Source organism: Sminthopsis crassicaudata, chromosome 3, assembly GCF_048593235.1.
Source record: "Sminthopsis crassicaudata isolate SCR6 chromosome 3, ASM4859323v1, whole genome shotgun sequence".
Classification (NCBI taxonomy): domain Eukaryota; kingdom Metazoa; phylum Chordata; class Mammalia; order Dasyuromorphia; family Dasyuridae; genus Sminthopsis; species Sminthopsis crassicaudata.
This window is the reverse complement of record NC_133619.1, coordinates 636114938-636133060: the sequence shown is the minus strand read 5'-3', so window position 1 is coordinate 636133060 and position 18123 is coordinate 636114938. Positions and strand designations below refer to the sequence as shown.

Below are 18123 nucleotides of genomic sequence, written 5' to 3'. Positions count from 1 at the left end.
CGGCGGCCGCCCTCGCTTTGTTTGCCGCCCGGGGCTGCGGCTGCCGCGGCTCGGGGTCCGAGAGCGGAGCCGGAGGGAGGCGGGCCCACGGGCGGGCCGGCAGGTTCCAGGAGGCCGGGAGGCCGGCCCAGGGGCGGGAGCTGGGCGGCCCGGCCCGCCCCCGTGCCCGCCCTCCCTCTCCGATCGCTCGGTCGCCGTCTCGCTCCGGGCTGCTGGGCTCCCTCCGCTCTTTCTCTCTTCCCTTCGCTCCCTCTTGTCCTCTCTCGCGGCCGCCACCGCGCCCCCCTCCCTCCCCCGGCAGCCGGCCACCGGCCTCTGCCCAGCCCCGTCCGGCCCTGTCCTGCCCGCCCGGTCCGAGGGAGCCGGCGCGGGCGCGATGGCCGGGCAGAGGCAACCGCAGCGGCGGCCGAGGGGCGGCCTGCGCCCCCCTGCCCCGCCCCTGTCCCCGGCCGCGCCGGCCTCAGCCCCGCTGGCCCCGGCCCGGGCCCGGCCCCCGCGGCCCGGCCGCCGTCTGCTGCTGCTGCTGCTCGCCGCCCTGCTCGGGCTGGCCGCCGGCGCCGGGGGCGGGACGTGTCCCGAGCGGGAGCTGGAGCGGCGCGAGGAGGAGGCCAACGTGGTCCTCACGGGCACGGTGGAGGAGATCCTGAACGTGGACCCCGTGCACCTCACCTACTCGTGCAAGGTGAGTGCGGCCGGGCCGGGCGAGGAGGCGTCCCGCGGGAGCGGCCGCCGGGGGGCGGGAAGCCGGGCAAAGTTTGGGGGACGCCCCCACCTTGGGGAAGCCCGCGATCCGGGCGGCGGGAACAAGTGCCGCCCCCCCCCCCCCCCCGGCACCCCTCGACCAGCCTGCTGGTCTAGCCGAGCCGGGCCCGGCCGGGGTGGCTCCGGGAGGTGGGGGAGGGGCCGCCGTCCCGCCCGAGCCGCGGTCCGTAATTACCTATTTTTAGACTTAAACTGTGGGAGACTGGGCCAGCTTACACCCTAACCCCCCCCACTCCTGCAGTCCGGCCGGGTGGGGGAAATCCGAGGATTCCGCCCCGCAGTTCGGGGTATTACGGCCCCTCCCACTCGAGGCTAACTGCGAGAGGGATCCTGGGGCTGCAGTTTCCCGGTCTCCGGGAGGGGCATCACCCCCCCCCCCCATTGGGAGGTTGGGCCCCTAGTCTGGACTGACCATGAGGCCGGAGAGGGGAGTGACGAGGAGAGGGGGAGAATAACCTGCAAGTGTGTATGTGAGCCGTGTGTGCATGTGGCTGGTGTGTGTGAGTTTGTTCAAGTGACCCCCCATTCCCCCCAAAACCCCGCGCTGCCAAAGGTGTGGGAGGGTGGGGCCGGTGGGGGGGCGGGCTCGGTCTGGACTCGGCGAAAGCCTTCGGTGAGTATGTGTGAATGAGCCAGTCTTAGGGGGAGGGGCCGGGTTCGGTGCTCCCGCTTTTGGGGAGGGACTGCCGGGCTGCAGACAGGTCTTTGTCTCCCCCCCCCCCACTAACAGCGTCACCCCGTGAATTTGTTTGTTGGTGGGGGCAGGGTGTCTGCGGGACAGGAGGCCTCCTTTGCTGCCGATAGAGCCCCTGGCTGGGGAGGGATAGGATGGGGTGATCCTGGGGGGGGACCGGAATCTGCCCCGAGACTGGTCGATGTCCGTTCTGGAAGAACAGGCGCTCGGAAGGGGCTCGCCCTCAGTTTCCCCCTTTCCCGTTCCTGCCCAGAGTCTCAGTTCCTTAACTTCTGAGCTTTCCCTCTCCGGGGCACAAATAGTGTTTCTCCTTCATCTGGACTGGAAAACACAGGACCTGCAAAAACATGCCTGAGCCAGGCCTCCAGCTGGGATCCTTCCCTCCTCCCCCGCCACCCCCTTCCCTGAGCGCTCCCTTCCGAAGGGGAGGCTGGATGGAGAGACTCTGCCCCCAGGACTGTGAACCAAAAGGCAGTTTGCCAAGTCCCTGCAGGATTTCCCGACTTCCTCCTTGCCAGGGTCCTGGGTGTGGCCATGTGGGAGGGGGCCCCGGAGAAGGCCCTGGGAGGCTGGTCCTGCTGCAGCCATTCCCTTCCCCTAACCTGGGGCCACCTGTGTGTGTGTGTGTGTACACACGTGGGGGGCGGTGGAGTAGAGTGGGGGCTCAAACCTGAGGAACACAGCCCGGAGGGCTGGGGAGCCAGGGCCACCCTGGGGGCCTGCTGCTCTGGTGCCAGATAAAGGTTGCTTTGTGCCCCGAGACCCCACCAGGCTCAGCTTCTCTCTGGGAAGGCCCTGTATGGAAGGCCCAGAGGTGAGCAGAGGCTGGCAGGCTTGGTCCCTTGTAGGGCCGGGAGGGACAGTGCTGGGCTCCATCCTTTGTCCCCAAGGGAACCTCCCCTCCCTCTTCTCCTTTTCCCAGGGCACTTCTGCCCTTCACTAGGGAATGGATAATGGCCTCCTTGCCTAGAGAGCCCCTGAACTGGCCTTCAGCCTGATGGACTGGGAGGAACGGGACAGGTTCTAGCAGTACCCTCCACCTTGGATGTGTCTTTGGGTGTGTGGGTGGGCCCAGAGCTCTGGAGCTCTCCCACACTCCCCAGGTGTCTCACCTGGGGGTTGGGGGGAAATGATGGAGCCTTGTTTCTGAAGTAGGTGCCCCCGGTGGGGGGAAGGGCAGAAGGGAGCTGCCTTGCCAGACAAGTTTGTCTAATCTAGTACCTGCAGGGCATGGAGTGGGAGGGGAGGGGCCGGGGCTGCTGCCTGAACTTGAATTTGGTTCTGTGTGTCCCCAGGCACCTCTGGGTGAGCTGGGCCCAGAAAGCCTGGAATATGGGAGGAAAGGAAAAGGGGGAAGGCTTCCTCTCTGCCCCGCCCTGGCCCACTGGGAGGGTGAGGAGGAGACATGATGAGAAACCAGCTCTGGAATCACTGGAGCTCATGCCTGAGGTTAGGAGGATGTGAAACATCCTCTCTAGAGAAGGTGGGCCCTGCCTGGAAGGTGATGGCATCTAGCTAGGTGGGCCACCCGTCCCCGGGGATGGAAGGACAGGGGCCAAAGGAGAGGTCAACTCCTGGCCGGCAACCCAGCAAGGGTCAGGGCGCCATATTGGCGTCTGAGCCCAGCCCCCTCATTTGGGGAGGAAGTGGAGACCCCAGGGGGAAAAGTGACTTCCCAGGAAGCCACAGATAACAAATGTCTGCAGCTGGGTTTGACGCCATGATTTTCTGGATCCAAATCCCTGAAGCTATCCACATGTCCCAGCTCTGGAGTCTGGTGTCCTACTGGTCTGATTTCTTCCACAAACTGATCCCCGCAGAAGAGTGTGGGGGCTTTGCTGGGGGACTGGAAGTCTCATTACTGGACCTGTGAAAGTCTTGAGTCAGGCCCCTGGCCAGATGTGGCAGAAGCTGCCAGGTCCAATGTCTGCTTCTCTGGGAGAAGGGTGGCCACACTTTAGGATGAGAAATTGGGGCCTTACCTGAGAGTAGTTGGCCCTGGTTTGTGGCAGGGCCCCCTGAGGTGGCAGAGGCAAGCTGGTGGAGTAGCCTGCACCCATCTTGGGCAGGAGAAGGGGGAGTGTCCCCATGGAGTGGGAAGTATTTCCCTTTCTGCCCCAGGAGAGTGTCTGGGCTGATGCAAAAGGCCCCTTTTTTCTACCCTGGGTATTCACCTTGAGGCCACCCTTACCTGTTAAAAGGTTTCCTTCATTTAGGGAAGGGGTTGGGGATTGGACACCAAATGCCAGAAGTAAGGAAAAAAGGCTGTTTAGGACCTACTTACCTTCTGGGAAGTACCTGGAGGTTCACAGGTCAAATGGACAATGGACAGAATGTAGGACTCAGAGCCAGGAAGTCCCGGATCAAATAAATCCCACTTCTGACACTTGTGAACTATGACCTTGCTTAAATCTCAGGATCATAAATTCAGAGTCAAAAGGAGTGCTAACGATCATCTAATCCCACTTCTCTTTTTGCACAGGAGGAATGTAATATCTAGTAGCTGTAGTACAATCCCACCCTCTCTTTTTATACAGAAAGAATATAATACATAGTATATAATAATAGTAATAATATATCATATAGACCTCACAGTCCTGGAGTCGTTCTTCTGAGAGCACTCTAGGCAGGGATCCCATGCAGGGATCCCAGCGTGCATTCGTGTGACATCCTTCTCTCTGTTGGAAGCCATCTAATTCCTCTGTCTTTATACAGAAAAAATATATGTAGTGTATAGTATAATATTATATTATACAGATCTTAGAGAACTGGAGTCATTTTTCTGAGAGCTCCCTAGGCAGCCACAATATTTAGTATATAATAACAATAATATACAGACCTCACAGGGCTGGAGTCGTTCTGAGAGCTCCCTAGGCAGCCACCCACAGAGATCCAGCATGCATTTGTATGTGACATCCTCTCTGGTAGAAGTCACCCAATTCCACCCTTTCTTTTTATACAGAAAGAATATAATACATATAATAATAATAATAATAATAATATATTATTATACAGACCTCACAGGACTGGAGTCATTCTTCTGAGGGCTCCCTAGGCAGCCACACGCAGGAATCCCAGCATGCACATGTGTGTGACATCCTTCTCTCTGGTGGAAGCCATCTAATTCCTCTGTCTTTATACAGCAAATATAATAATATAGTGTATAATATAATATTATATTATACAGATGTCACAGGACTGGAGTCGTTCTGAGAGCTCCCTAGGCAGCCACACGCAGGGATCCAGCATGCATTTGTATGTGACATCCTCTCTGGTAGAAGTCACCCAATTCCACCTTTTCTTTTCATGCAGAAAGAATATAATACATAGTATATAATAATAATAATAATAATATATTATATAGACCTCACAGGACTGGAGTCATTCTTCTGAGGGCTCCCTAGGCAGCCACATGCAGGAATCCCAGCATGCACATGTGTGCGACATCCTTCTCTTTGCACTCGTAGGTCTATGGCTTAGAATGCATGTATGGATCTTCATGCTGCGTGTTTATGGGTGATTGTGGGTGGGCTGCCCAGCTGCCCTCCACCGATGCTGTGAAAAGCAGAGGGACCTTTCTGCTTTTGTCTGGAGAAACAGATGGGAGTGGGAAGTAGGGAGCCTCCAGCTGAGGGTCAATGTGAGACAGACAGAGAGGGGCCCATAGTCAGGGGCTCCCAGAAAGCCCTGTGATTTCTGAGGGATCAGAGGCTCCCCTTAAAGAAGGTGAGGACTGAGGTCCGAACAAAGTTTGGGAGATGATTGCTTCGTTCCAACAGGCAAGTTCAGCATATAGTGGGAATGCAGACTAAAGCTTGCTTCCCTCAAAGGGGCTTACGTTCTGCTGGAGGGAAATTATGTGTCTTGAATACGAAATGATTCCCAAAGGGAAAGAGGCTCAGCAGAGGGGCGCTTCAAGGGGGTCTGGTACTGTGAGGGACGGAGGTAGAATCAGGGGCCCCAGACCCCACAAAATCAGAGCTCCACATGGCTCTCTCGGCCCTGGAGCCCCATGGCCCCTGGAGTATTTGGGGGAGGGGAAGCCCCTGAATTGGGGAGTGTGGCTATTCTGATTTCCAGCCCAGCGGCTCCCTCTTCTGACTCACCCCCTTTCTCCATTCATTCCCTCCTCAGGTCCGGGTCTGGCGATACCTTAAGGGCAAAGACGTGGTGACCCATGAGATCCTGCTTGATGGTGGGAACAAAGTGGTGATTGGGGGCTTTGGAGACCCACTCATTTGTGACAACCAGGTGTCCACTGGAGACACCCGGATCTTCTTCGTGAACCCCGCCCCACGCTACCTGTGGCCAGCACATAAGAACGAACTGATGTTGAACTCCAGCCTCATGCGCATTACGCTTCGGAACCTGGAGGAAGTGGAACACTGTGTGGAAGGTGAGCATGGGCTGGGTGCGCCTCTGCCCCCACTTCCGGCGTCTGGGCCCGGGAGAACCTGGACCCGCCTCCCAGGGCCTAATGCTTCTTGTTGGAGAGGAGGGTTGTGGATCACCAGGTTTATCCCTCCCTCCCCCCTCCCTTCTCTGGTCTATGGAGAGATTTTCTTTGGCCCCTTCTGGCCCTGACCTCATCCTCCCTAGACAGCCCCCACCCCCGCTGGCCTTGCTGACGCTCCGAATTCTTGGCCCAACTCGAGGTCAGGGGCCTAGGATGTTGTGACGTTGGCTCGCCAGGCCGGCCAGCCTCCCTGGGGATCTCAGGGCGGAAGCCCCGTCCCCATGGGCCCGAGAATTCCCAAAGTCTGCATCCTGCACGGCCCCTCCTTTGAGGGCTGAGTGGGGGCGGGGCTGGAATTGAGACTTTCTCTGGGAAAGCTGGCGCTGGGAGATGGGAATGCTGGGACGGGGAGAGAGCAGGTGATGATGCTTGAGCTGGGAGAGCCGGTGCAGGTGCTGAGCACAGCGTCTGGGGACGAGGGAGAGCAGGGTTAGCTTGCCTTGGCAGAGTGGGGGATTCTTGAGGGGAAATTGCTCGGAACACACTGTCTAGTTTTTCCTTTATTTTTAATTTTTGGGATTAAGGAGTGGGCCAGGGGAAGATGAGTGTGGCCTACAGGAAGGAGCCTTCCTTTTGGGGAGGGGAGCCTGGAGTCTTTAAACACCATAGAAATGTGAATGAATGAATAGATAGATGTTAGAATTTAAAAAAAATTTAATAATAGCATTTTATTTTCAAAATATATGCAAAGATAGTTTTCAACATTTATCATTGGAAAACCTTGTGTTCCACATTTTTCTCTCTCCTCCCCCTCTCCCTGCTCCCCCAGACAGCAAATAATCCAATATAGATTAAACCCATATAATTTTTCTAAACATATTTCCACAATTTTCATGTTAGAATTAATGCTCTTGTCTGGACCGTGAGCCAGTCTCATAGGTTTAGAGCTAACGTGATCACAGAGCCATCACGGAGACTTCGGCAAGGTCTCCCAGTTGGTGACTGGGACAATATCCTAGCACTCCCTCCTGCTATAAGATGTTGCTTCTCAGAGGGCCCAGATTCAAATCGAGTCTGGTCCTTGTTGCCTTTGTTTTGGGACCTAGGACAGGTTCTGCCCCCCCTCCCCCATTCTGAGTCTGGATTCTAACTCTAGACCCAGCATTCTATCCATTGTTCCACAAAAAGTCTGGGGGGCGGTGGATGAAATGCCTGGGGTCCTTTGCAGTTCTGCTGATGGCCTGTGCCAGGAAGGGATGATTCTGGCATCCTGGAAATGGAGGACGGGCTCTCGCCCTGTGGTGACGGGTATGGCAGCAGTGCCCGTCCCCCCATCGTAATAAGAGCTGACATTTACCATACAGCTCTTTGGGTCTGTAATCAAAGGGGACTGGGAGTCTGGGGGATAGAGTCAGGAGGACCCGTGTTCTACCACTTACTATCTTTATGATCCTGGGTTATGTAAACTATTTATAAAATCATTACAAGATAATTTGACGGGGGAACCATTAGCAGCTTAGGGGATCAAGAGGGAGTAGTCAATTTGAGTTTTTATTTACTGCGGGATGCCAAGAGGAAGACGTGAGGAGAGTGTGTGTTCAGTCATAGAGGCCAGCCTGCACAAAGGCGTGGAGGTGGGAGATGAGGTAGGGAAGAGTCCAAAGGTCCGTTTGGCTAAACATAAGGTCCGTGAAGGGGAGAGCAAAGGGCTTTGAATGCCAAATAAATGAGTTCAGATTTGGTCCTAGAAGAGGTGGGAGTCATTTGAGTTTCCTCAGTGGGAGAGAGAAGACCCATGTGGGCAGCTGTGTGGTAGACCTTGAACTTGGTCTTCAGGGCGGAGACTGGGGGTGAATGTGTTGGGCAGGGGGGAAATCTGCCTTGTCTGTCCTTGGATAGAAGGAGCAGCAGGGGTTCGAGGCCCGGCATCGAGGGGAGAAATCCCCTCTTCTCCCTAGATGTCAGTGGATAGAATGCTGGGGCTGGAGTTAGGAAGGCCCAAGATCAAATACAGACACTTAGTAGCTGGGAGACTCCGGCCAAGCCACTTACCCTTGTTTCCTCGTCTGAAAAATGAGCTGGTGAAGGAAATGGCAAAACACTCTTGTATCTTTGCCCCCCAAAAATCCCAGAAGGGGTCATGAAGAGTGGGACATGACTGATATGACAGAACGACAATAATAACAAAAAAGGAGGAAATTGGACCTCCTGCCCTCCAAAGTCCCATCCTTCTGTCGCTCTATGACCTTTGCCTTCTTCCTAGGGTCTAGGCTAGCAGAGTCAGCTCCCCCCAGAGCTGGGAACTTCACCAGGGAAATGGGACAGGGGCCTAAGGGCTTTGAGACCGTGGGAGTAGTGAGATATTTCCCCCCCCCAGCTCTTGTCCCATGTCCTTCCCTTTGGTCTGGGAAGGGATGTGCCCTCAGTGGGGGTGGGAGGAGGGGCTTCCTCTCCATAGGGGGGTGGGAGCTATAATTTCCCATTCCTTTCCCTTTCCGTTCCTGCTTTGAACCATTTTGGGATGAGGGCTCTGGGGGAAGGGTCCTCTGGAATCTCAGTCCTTTGCCTCATTCCCTTCCCGGGGAAGGAGCTTTTGGGGGTATGCCCTGCCCATGGGCTTGGGGGGAACAAGAGCTGAGTCTTTCTGTCATGCCCTCTGGAGGTGGGGATGGGGTGAGAGTTACCTCTTTCCAGATGTCTGGCTGCTAAATGGGTGGGGGCGAGGACATCCTCTCTCCCAGCAGCCTCTGTTTTCTCTATGGTGAGAGCCCGTGGGCTGGCCTGAGGGTCTGGGCTCTCTCATTCCTTTTCTGCTGCCCTGGGACTGCTAAGTTACCCCCAGGGCCTTCCTCCTCATGTTCCTAACATGGCCAGCTTCCCTGTCTGGGAGGATGAGGATTGAGGGGCAGGAAGGAAAGGGAGTGGGTGATGTTGTGGCTAAAAGTGGGTGTTGGGGTTAGTCTGGGCCAGTGTGGGTCATGGGGGAAGCTAAGCCTCCCTTCAGGTCTGTAGTCCTTCCCGTCCAGGGAGAAAGAAAGCATTCTTGGCTTCCCTAATGCACAAGTTTTTCCTGGGTTCGGTTTTTGTTACAGCCCCGGGAGGAAGAGAAGGAACAGTTCCCATTCTCAATATTCAGGAGGCAGAGGAGGAAAGGGAGCTCCCTCACTCTGTGAAGGAGATGGAGGGCTAGCTGGCCCTGCCCTCAAGGAGCTTCCACTCAGCAGTCCAGCTTACAGTCAGGGGCTATCTGCCATAGGACTCTAGGGAATGTAGAGCTGCCCGTAAGGGTCCGGGAGAGTTTTCTGGAGTAGCTGGGTCTGGAATTATGGGGGAGATTAGGACAGGACAAGGAGATGGTGAGCATAAGGCAGAGTGGAGGGCTCACTCGGGAAGAGACCAGCATGGCCAGTGGGGGACCCTTCCTCCCCTGCTACAAAGGAAAATGTTCTTGTATTCTGTTAGTAACTCAACAACCATTTATTAAATGACTCATTAAATCCACAGTCTTTCCATAAGGACAATGCCTTCTCTCAGTGCAGGTTAGTGTCCTCTCTGAGAGTTTCCTGGAGCAGCAGTTTGAGGCGATGTGACTTGTCCAAAGTCACTCTGCCAGAATGGATCGGTCTTCCAGGCTGGTTCTCCACACCATGCCATATGTACACACAAAATAAGAGCATTTTTGAGTTTATCCCAGTTATTTAAGTCCATTGACCAGTCACAGGTCTTAGACTATAACCCTCTGGAGGACAGAATCAGATTGTTATTCACCTTTGGCTCTCTGATATTGTCTTGAGTCTTGTGTAGTTATCCGGCACTTGATGAATGTTGATGACTGGGGAAGTTGAGCCATTGTGTGAATGACTCAGAAGGGGACCCCAATCAGAGGAGTTTGCGTTTTATCCTTTTTGTACTTGGGAGCCATTTAAGGTTCTGGAGAAGAAGAGTGACAGTTGGCTCTCACACCTTAGGGCTTTGGTGGCTATGTGAAGGGATTGACTAAGGAGAGGGGGAGGAAACAGAAAGAAGGAAGTCCAGACTGTTTCAATAATCCTGGTGAGAAGAGATGAGAGGGTGTAAAGGGACAGATGGGAGAATGATTGTGGAGGCCGAGACCAAAGGAATTGGCAACTGATTGGATGTTGGGGTGACGTAGAGAGAAGGAAGGGTCAAAGATCATGGTCTCGTGGGATTTTAGAGGTGGAAAGGATCTGAGAGCTTAGCTAGGATAAATCAACTCTACTTAAATCTTCCCATAATCTGCCTCTCACTTACCTTTCTATGCTTCTGTTTCACATAGCCTCCCTTTGTGTATTCTCCTTTCCAGTCAGGTTAGTCTGCTAGTGGCGCTCTGTGCAGAACACTCCCTTTTCCCATTTCCCCCTTGCCTCTTCCTTCCTTCTGCTTCTTAGAATCCTGAGCTTTCTTCAAAGTACCGCCTAGGTGTTTGGAGATCTTTGCTCTCAACCTCCCCCATCTGCTAATGACTTCCCCCCCTTTGAAAACTCCCCCCCCTCTGGGTTAGTGATTAGAGAGCTGCTCTTAGATTAAGTTCTGAATAAATGAATCACTGACCAGGTGTGGGGCATTGGGACTACAAATGGAAAACTCAAGCTGTTTCCTGCTTCTGGGAGCTTACTCCAATTGGGAAAGGACATAGAAAAGAAGGTTTCCCTGGAAGGCACACGGAAAGTCCCCGAGTCCTCAGGGTGCCGCAGTTGGACAGGTGGCAGAGTCTTGCGGTCTTCAGGATGCTTAGGTGGCTAAGATGGCAGTGCTAGGAAACTGTCTACGGTCCTCTTCTATTTCTTCACTCACCGGTTCACTCTCCTCATAAGTCCACAGTTGGAAGGGACCTTAGAAGCCATTATGTCCAATTCCCTTATTTTAGAGAGGAAACTGAGCCACAGAGACATTAAATGAGCCTGTTTACACGAAGGCTGGTAGCCCTTCATCTCATCTGAAGGAAGCAGTCTGGGTGAAGGAGGAAGGGAAGACAATGGGGATACCGGTGGTGAGGGTACTGTTGGGGTGATGGTGGTGGCGATGTTTGTTTGATAGTAGCTTCCTGTGCCAATGAAACCACAGACCTGGTCTAAAATACTGCCCAGATATTATTCTTAAATGATAGAAATATGTGTCAGCGAAGCTTAATGGATAGAGAGCTGACTTCAGAGCCAGTGAATTCAAGTCTCTTTTGGATCCGTATTTGCCGCGTGACCTTCGGGCAAATTACTCCATTTTTCATTGTTCCAAGCAATTCTTTAGATATGTTGTACATGACTAATATGAAAATATGTTTTGCATGACTGCACAGGTATAACCCACATCAGATTGTTCGCCTTTTCAATGAGGAGGGAGGGGAGGGAGAGGATCTGGAGCTCAAATTTATTTTCTTTTTTTAAAAAAGATAATAGCTTTCTCTTTTTTTAAAAAATGAATTAATGAAAAGACTCCTATTCCTACTAAGTTCCAAGTACTGTGCTTGGCACTGGAAATAAAAACAGAGAAAAGACAGTTGCTGGTCAAATTCACTATTGGGTGGTGGTGGAAGTGTGGGGGGGGAAACATTTTAACGTTTAGCTGCTGGGTAAATAAGAAGACTTTAAAATAATTTCTACAGCTGCTTATAATATGCATTTCTTTTTTATCTGTATTATTAAAGAACAATTAAAATAGCATATAGAAAAATCAAGAAAACATATGAAGAAAATGACCAAAGATAGCCATGGAATACAGTTCTAAAATAAGGGATGGCAGGAGAGGGAGAAAGGAAGGCAAAGAAAAGTATTTTGGAGATGATATTGCAGGATTAAACTGGGAAACTTAAGTAAATTTCAACACCTGCAAATGTTGATCTAGACTTTTCACTTCTTTCTAGTTGCTTCTTTTGCTACTCTTTGAGCTTCAGCATTACCTTCAACTTTTGAACCAGCCGGTACATCCATTCAATATTCTTGTCCTAAGTCATATTATCCAACTTGGTGAACTGGTCATTGTGGACGCCATCTTTATTTTTACTTGTTTTCCAGCCATTTTCTTTTTAGTTGTTGATCAGACTTTTGGTGATAAGTTGGTTATCTGTGCACACAATGAGTTTGTCTCTATTTTTGGCCTTTGCTTGCTCAATCCCTTTGACAGCTGCTTCTAATGATGCTCTTTGTTTGTCATCAACCAGAATGTGTACTACTTATGTTTAGATCACGGTTGGGCCCCAGTAGCTATCAATACCTCCTTGTGCTCCTCTTCCATTATTTTTGCAGACACCCTTGACAATACATAGTATTAGGGTCTGATCCTTGGTTGCCCATACCAGCTTCCAGAGCAGCTCTGCCAAGCATTGTCATAGCTGTTCGGATTGTGCTTTCAACTCATCTCCAGTCTCTGGAAAGGTTTGTAGGAAATGCTTATTTTTCAAAATACATACCAAGATAGTTTTCTTGCTTTCTTTTTTTTTTTTAAAGAATTTTTAAAAATTAATTTTAATTAATTAAATTAAATTAATTAATTTTAATTTTTACAAAAATTTTATGCATAAATAATTTTCCCAAGATAGTTTTCAACATTCACCCTTGCAAAACCTTGTTGGAATTCAAAATTAAAAAAAAAAGAATGTTAAAAACTTTTTACATGTGATCGGAAAAAACAATATATATGAGGGAGGGGAAAGATTCTAAATTGTAAAGGAGGTGTCAACCTGAATTGGTTAGTGGAGTTCTCTATATCCAGTAAAAAAGCACAGATCCAGTTTAAAAATATATATTTTAAAAAATAGACTTTCTTTTTTCCATCTCAGCATGTGTAGAATGTAAGCTCCTTGAAGATAGGACCTTCTGGTTGCTGCTATCTTAAGCACTTAAATGCTTGTTGAATTGAGCCCTTTATTTTTATAGGGAAGTACCTTGTTCAGTCTTAAGTATTTAGACCTAAGCTTTTTGGGTTCTAAATCCAGATTACTGCCATTGAAGGACTTTAAGCTTGTGTACTGGGCATATGTGTATGATATTAGTGGTAAATGGTGGTGAAGAGGGGTACAGGGGAGGTCTTTTTAAAGCAGAAGAGGCTGAGCTGGGATGGAATATGTTAATTTGGAAGTGCTGGCTGGTCATGATGTATATGGTACCCAGAAGCAGTTAGAAAACAGAAGAGTTGGCAACGGTGTGGTCCTAAGCAAATTTATTTGATAGCCCTGTGCCTCGGTTTCCTCTTTTGTAAAATGAGGGTCTTGGACATCGATGGCCTCTAAGGTCCCCCTCTAAGGACCTGTGGGCCTTATTAGGTGGATGAGCTAGTGAGTGGAGATAAGAGAGTATAGGATGGAGCTTTGGGGATGGGAGGAGAAATAAGATGAAGCCAGATTAGGCAGAACTACTTTATACCAAGGGCAAAGTCCAAAAGACCAAATGACTAATTAACCCTGAGTTTGGATGATGGCACTGATGCAAGGTTGGGGCAAATGTCAGTGTGACTCAGTCCTTCTGGCCAATTCTTGTGGCCAGTGACCAGAATGTTTGCTGGTGGGGTGGGGTGACCCTCAGGGATATGGAATAGTCTTGAGTCATGCTAGGATTGCCTTACCTCTTCTTTGCCTTCTTCAGGTAGGCACTGGTTAGCTTTCTCCTAGCTATGGTCCCTGAGTCTCGCTAGGATTATCTTAGCCTCTCCTTGCCTTCCTCAGGTAGGCAGAAGCCAGCTCTCTCCTAGATATGATCCTTGAGTCATTCTTGGATCATCCTAGCCTCTGCTAGCCTTCCTCAGGTAGGCAGAGGCCAGCTCTCCCATAGACATGATCCTTGAGTCTCACTAGTATCATCCTAGCCTCTGCTTGCCTTCCTCAGGTAGGCAGAGGTCAGCTTTTTCCTTAGCCCATCTGACCTTTGAGGTTAATAGGCTTAGGAGATTCATGACCAACAAGGATCTTAGAGGTCATCCAATCTGAAATCTTCATTTTATAGATAAGTAAATTGAGTTTCAGAGAACTGAAGTGATTGGTCTAAAATCACACAGCTAGCTATGAGGTACAGCTACTCCGATTCCAAATCCCATGTCCTTGATGCCGAACTAGATTGCCTCTCTTCTTAATTTACAGTAGAAAGTAAGTTCCTATTGTCTAATTGCCAAGAGGCTGCTGGAGAGGGCAGAGCCTGTTGACTAATTGCCAAAAAGCTTCCTTAGGCAGCCATCTGATGGAATGGATAGGATACTGGAACTGAGTCAACAAGACACGGATTCAAATTTTACCTCTGACACTTAATTGTGTCATGTTGGAAAAATCAATTCTAAGGTTTTTTTCCCCACTTTGTAAAAATGGGAATAACTATAGCACCAGTCTTACAAGATTTCTCTGAGAATCAAATGAGAAAATTTTTGTAATGTGTTTTTCAGACCTTAAAAGGTCTGTCAGGTGTTCTTATTCTCTAAACATAGCAAACTATAGTCAATCAACTGGATTGGCTAATTTTTAAAATCAGGTGTTTAACAGAATGAACAGAACACTTGGGGTCATTGCAAGGGATCTCAGAGCCTAGTCTAATACCTAGAGAGAAGGAAACCTAGCCAGGGGAGGTGACGTGCACAGGAAGGAAAAAAAATACATTTATTAAGCACCTAAAGTCAAGCACTGTGTTGAATGCTTTACAAGTATCTTATTTGATTAGGGTTCTTGTTTTTTTGTCTTTTTTGGGAGGCAATTTAGGTTAAGTGACTTGTCCAGGATCACACAGCTAAGAAGTTTTAAGTATGTGAGATCGTACTTGAATTCAGGTCCCTCCTGACTTTATGGTTGGTGCTCTATGCACTGCACCATCTAGCTGCTTCACAAGTATCTTGTTTGTTCATCACAACAATCCTGGGAGTAGGTGCTATTATTAAGCCCATTTTACAGACAAGGAATTGAGGCAAACAAGTTCAGTGACTTGTTCAGGGTCACATAGCCACTAAGGGTCTTAGGCTGGATTTGAATTCAGGCCCAAATACTTTATCTATTGCACACCTTCTACGTAGATAGGAAGTTCAGAGGTAATATTTGAATCCAGGTTCTCTGAGTTTAGAATGCATGTTCTTTCCACTGTCCCTCTGCTATTCTCAGAGAACTTAGGATCAAATTATGGTTTTTCCACTAACTCACTTGTGTGATCTGGGGCAAATCTGGGTCTGTTTCCTTATCTGCAGAATGAGGGGCCTGGAAGGCCTCTGGGAGGTCTAGGTCAATGATCCTCTAAATTACTTGATGTTGGTTTCCTTTTTTATAAATTGAGAGCATCTGATAAGACATTCTAGGAGGTCTTTCCTCCCAAATCCAGATTGATGCTTCTCTGGTGTTTGCTCTAAACACTCCCCAGATTCCCCCGCTGAGCTCTGTTAGGCCGTGGAGATACAGGGCCAAAAGTCCCTGCCCAGATTCTAGGGGAGAGGTGGCTCTGAGCTGCCCCAAAGTCACTTCTTATTTGTTGGAAAATACCTTAGATTCCTTTGTGGTAGGGGAGGGAGATTGTCTCACAAACTTCAATTTAGGACCTTGAGACCCAGGCCAGAGAAGGTTATAAGGGAAGGCTAACCAGGAGTTAGGGCTTGGATCCTGGACTTAAGGACAGCTTATGAAGCAGGGAGAAGGGGAAATCGAGCAAGTGGGACCCCTCCTGTCCAAAATCACACTGATTGGTGTGTGGGGGGGGTAGGGAAGGGATCAAGAGTGCTTGAAGGTGTGCAGGCAATGGAGTGTCATAGCAAGAGCCCTAAAGTAGAAATCACAAGGCCTATGTTTGATTCTAACTTTGCTACTTCCAATCTGTAGAATCTTGCACTTTCCTAGGCCTCAGTTTCTCTCTGCAAATGGGGTAGGAGTTAGACTCTGACTTTTGAACCCTAAAACTGCTCTGTTCATCCGTTAAAGGAATATAATGAACTATAGGATTCTGGAATGATAATTCAATTCCACAGATATTTATTATGTTTCTTTTTTATTAAGACAAAAGAGAAACAGGTTAAGCCCTCAAGGAACTTACATTCTTTTTAAAAAATCATCTTATTTTTATTATCATTTCTTGTCCTATCATATCCATTTCTAAACTATCCTCTCCTTGTACAAAGTTGTCTTTTGTAACAAATTGTTTAAAAGGAAGAAGAAAAAAAATCAACTTAGCAAAAATCATTAACATGTTGACCATATCTGAAAGTATATGATTATTCCACACACATAGCGCCCCCCCCCCTTCAGTGAAAGGAGGGAGGTATGTTTTCTCAACTCTGGTTGGGACTGAGCTTAGTCATCATAATTGCATACCATCTAGCAATCTTTTTTATTGGGGGGGGGTGTAACGTGCTCTCCTGGCAGTTACAATTACTAGTCTGTCCTAGACCCACCAGAGTACCTTTGACCACTGTCCTTTGCAGTGTGAGCTCTACCCGGCTCGCCTCCTCTGAGGCCTTCTAAGGTCTCTGGCCACAATCTCTTGAATCTATAGCTTAGTAACCGGTAGCGCACTCAAGAACAGCCACGTGTAATCTTAAAAGCCTTTATTATACCTACTCACATAATGCCCTAGCTGATGCCCTGACTTGTTGGTTCCCGAGTGAACACCTGGTCAGAAGACCCACGTGTTCACTACCAAAATCCTTACCTCTTTCGGCTACCCATCTTGGCTTGGCCACCCAGGCTAGGAGCCAGGGTGAACAGCAGGAGATTAAAGAGGGAGGTTGCTGCCTGCAGTGGGCTTATATAGGGCCTGTGAGGTCACACACACAGCCAATCAGCGAGAGAGTCACCCATTACAAAACTATTTCAATATGGCCAGGATCCCGCCCAAGGGCAGTCCTAATATCCACAGAAATTACTTCTGGGCCTCAATCCCGATGCACTGTGTCCGCCCATTTAAAGGGCCCTTACAATTCCCTTTCTCTTGTTTTGCGGGAACCGCACATCTCACCAAGCTAAACTTTTAGCACCAGCTATAGTTCACTTGGTCCATGAGATGACAGTGTTATGCCCAAGGAGGTACAAAGCAGCAGATCAGTAAACAGAAGTATGACAATGAGAACCAGGCTCAACAGTGGCCCAAGTGTTCAACCCATTCAAAGTCATACTCGAGATAATAAGCCAAAGAGGTTGGATGCCAATGAGGTAGGATGTCAACACTGAGGTGGGAAGTCAACAAGGTAAAACATCACAATTCTAGTTAACAAATATCAGTGAGGTAGGTTGTCACAATTCTAGTTACATTTATCACAGTTCTAGACCAATTCTAGTTTCTTACAATTTTCTGTTGCACTTTTCACACTCCTAGAACAATTCTAGTTTCTCACAATTCTCTATTACACTTTTCACAATTCTAGAGCAATTCTAGTTTATCACAATTCTCAATTGCACTTTTCACAATTCTAGAACAATTCTAGCTTATCACAATTCTCTATTGCACTTTTCACAATCCTAGAGCAATTCTAGTTTATCACAATTCTCAATTGCACTTGTCACAATCCTAGAACAATTCTAGTTTATCACAATTCTCAATTGCACTTTTCACAATTGTAGAACAATTCTAGCTTATCACAATTCTCTATTGCACTTTTCACAATCCTAGAACAATTCTAGTTTCACAGGTGCACATAAGCAAAGTCATGTCCAGTAACATTGTCTCAATAACAATGGCAGGTGGGTGTGTTGGTTTTTCACCCACTAATTTAAAAGCATAGTCCTTCAATAGAAAGCATAGGGCAAAGCCTCTTCCCAGGCCACCATATGGCAAGTGGCCACGGGAGAAGCAAGCAGGCCCATTGTCCATTTACAGTCTTTATATTGCATATCACCCAAAACAGTCCATTTCAGCTGCAACACTGGAACTGTGTCTGATGTCTCTGGTGTCACGGTCAGGAGGGGCATCGCTGCCATCAGCGTCTGAAGGGCTGCGGACATCTGGCTGGTCTCTCTGGACTGTTGTCTGGTCCTTCTCTTGGATCCCCAAGTTACAAATGTCTCTGGTGGGGATCAACTCTGCTGCTGGATCTGCACCTAGGAAGGAATGTCCCCGGGGCCCAACTTGGGCCTTTCCAAATGCCATCCAGGCCTTTCCACATCACAGTGGAAACAAAGTTGTTGTCAAAAAAGATTAACAAGTCAGACAAAAGTCAGTCTGTCACTTAGCTGCACTTTCTGTGTATGCCTGAAGTGCATTGCTAAGGTAAAATGCAAAGAATTTAAAAATGTAAAACCAAAATAACT

At 49.3% G+C, this 18123-nt stretch overlaps 1 protein-coding gene across 1 annotated transcript in view; it reads left to right on the top strand.

The window, feature by feature from the left end:
- Positions 1-186: 186 nt before the first annotated feature.
- Positions 187-18123, top strand: part of AGRN (agrin) — a 95183-nt gene continuing 77246 nt past the window's right edge. The window contains 2 exon segments of the mRNA XM_074306641.1: positions 187-682; positions 5591-5852. Coding sequence (XP_074162742.1) covers positions 377-682; positions 5591-5852 — 568 coding nt within the window. The 5' untranslated portion in view covers positions 187-376.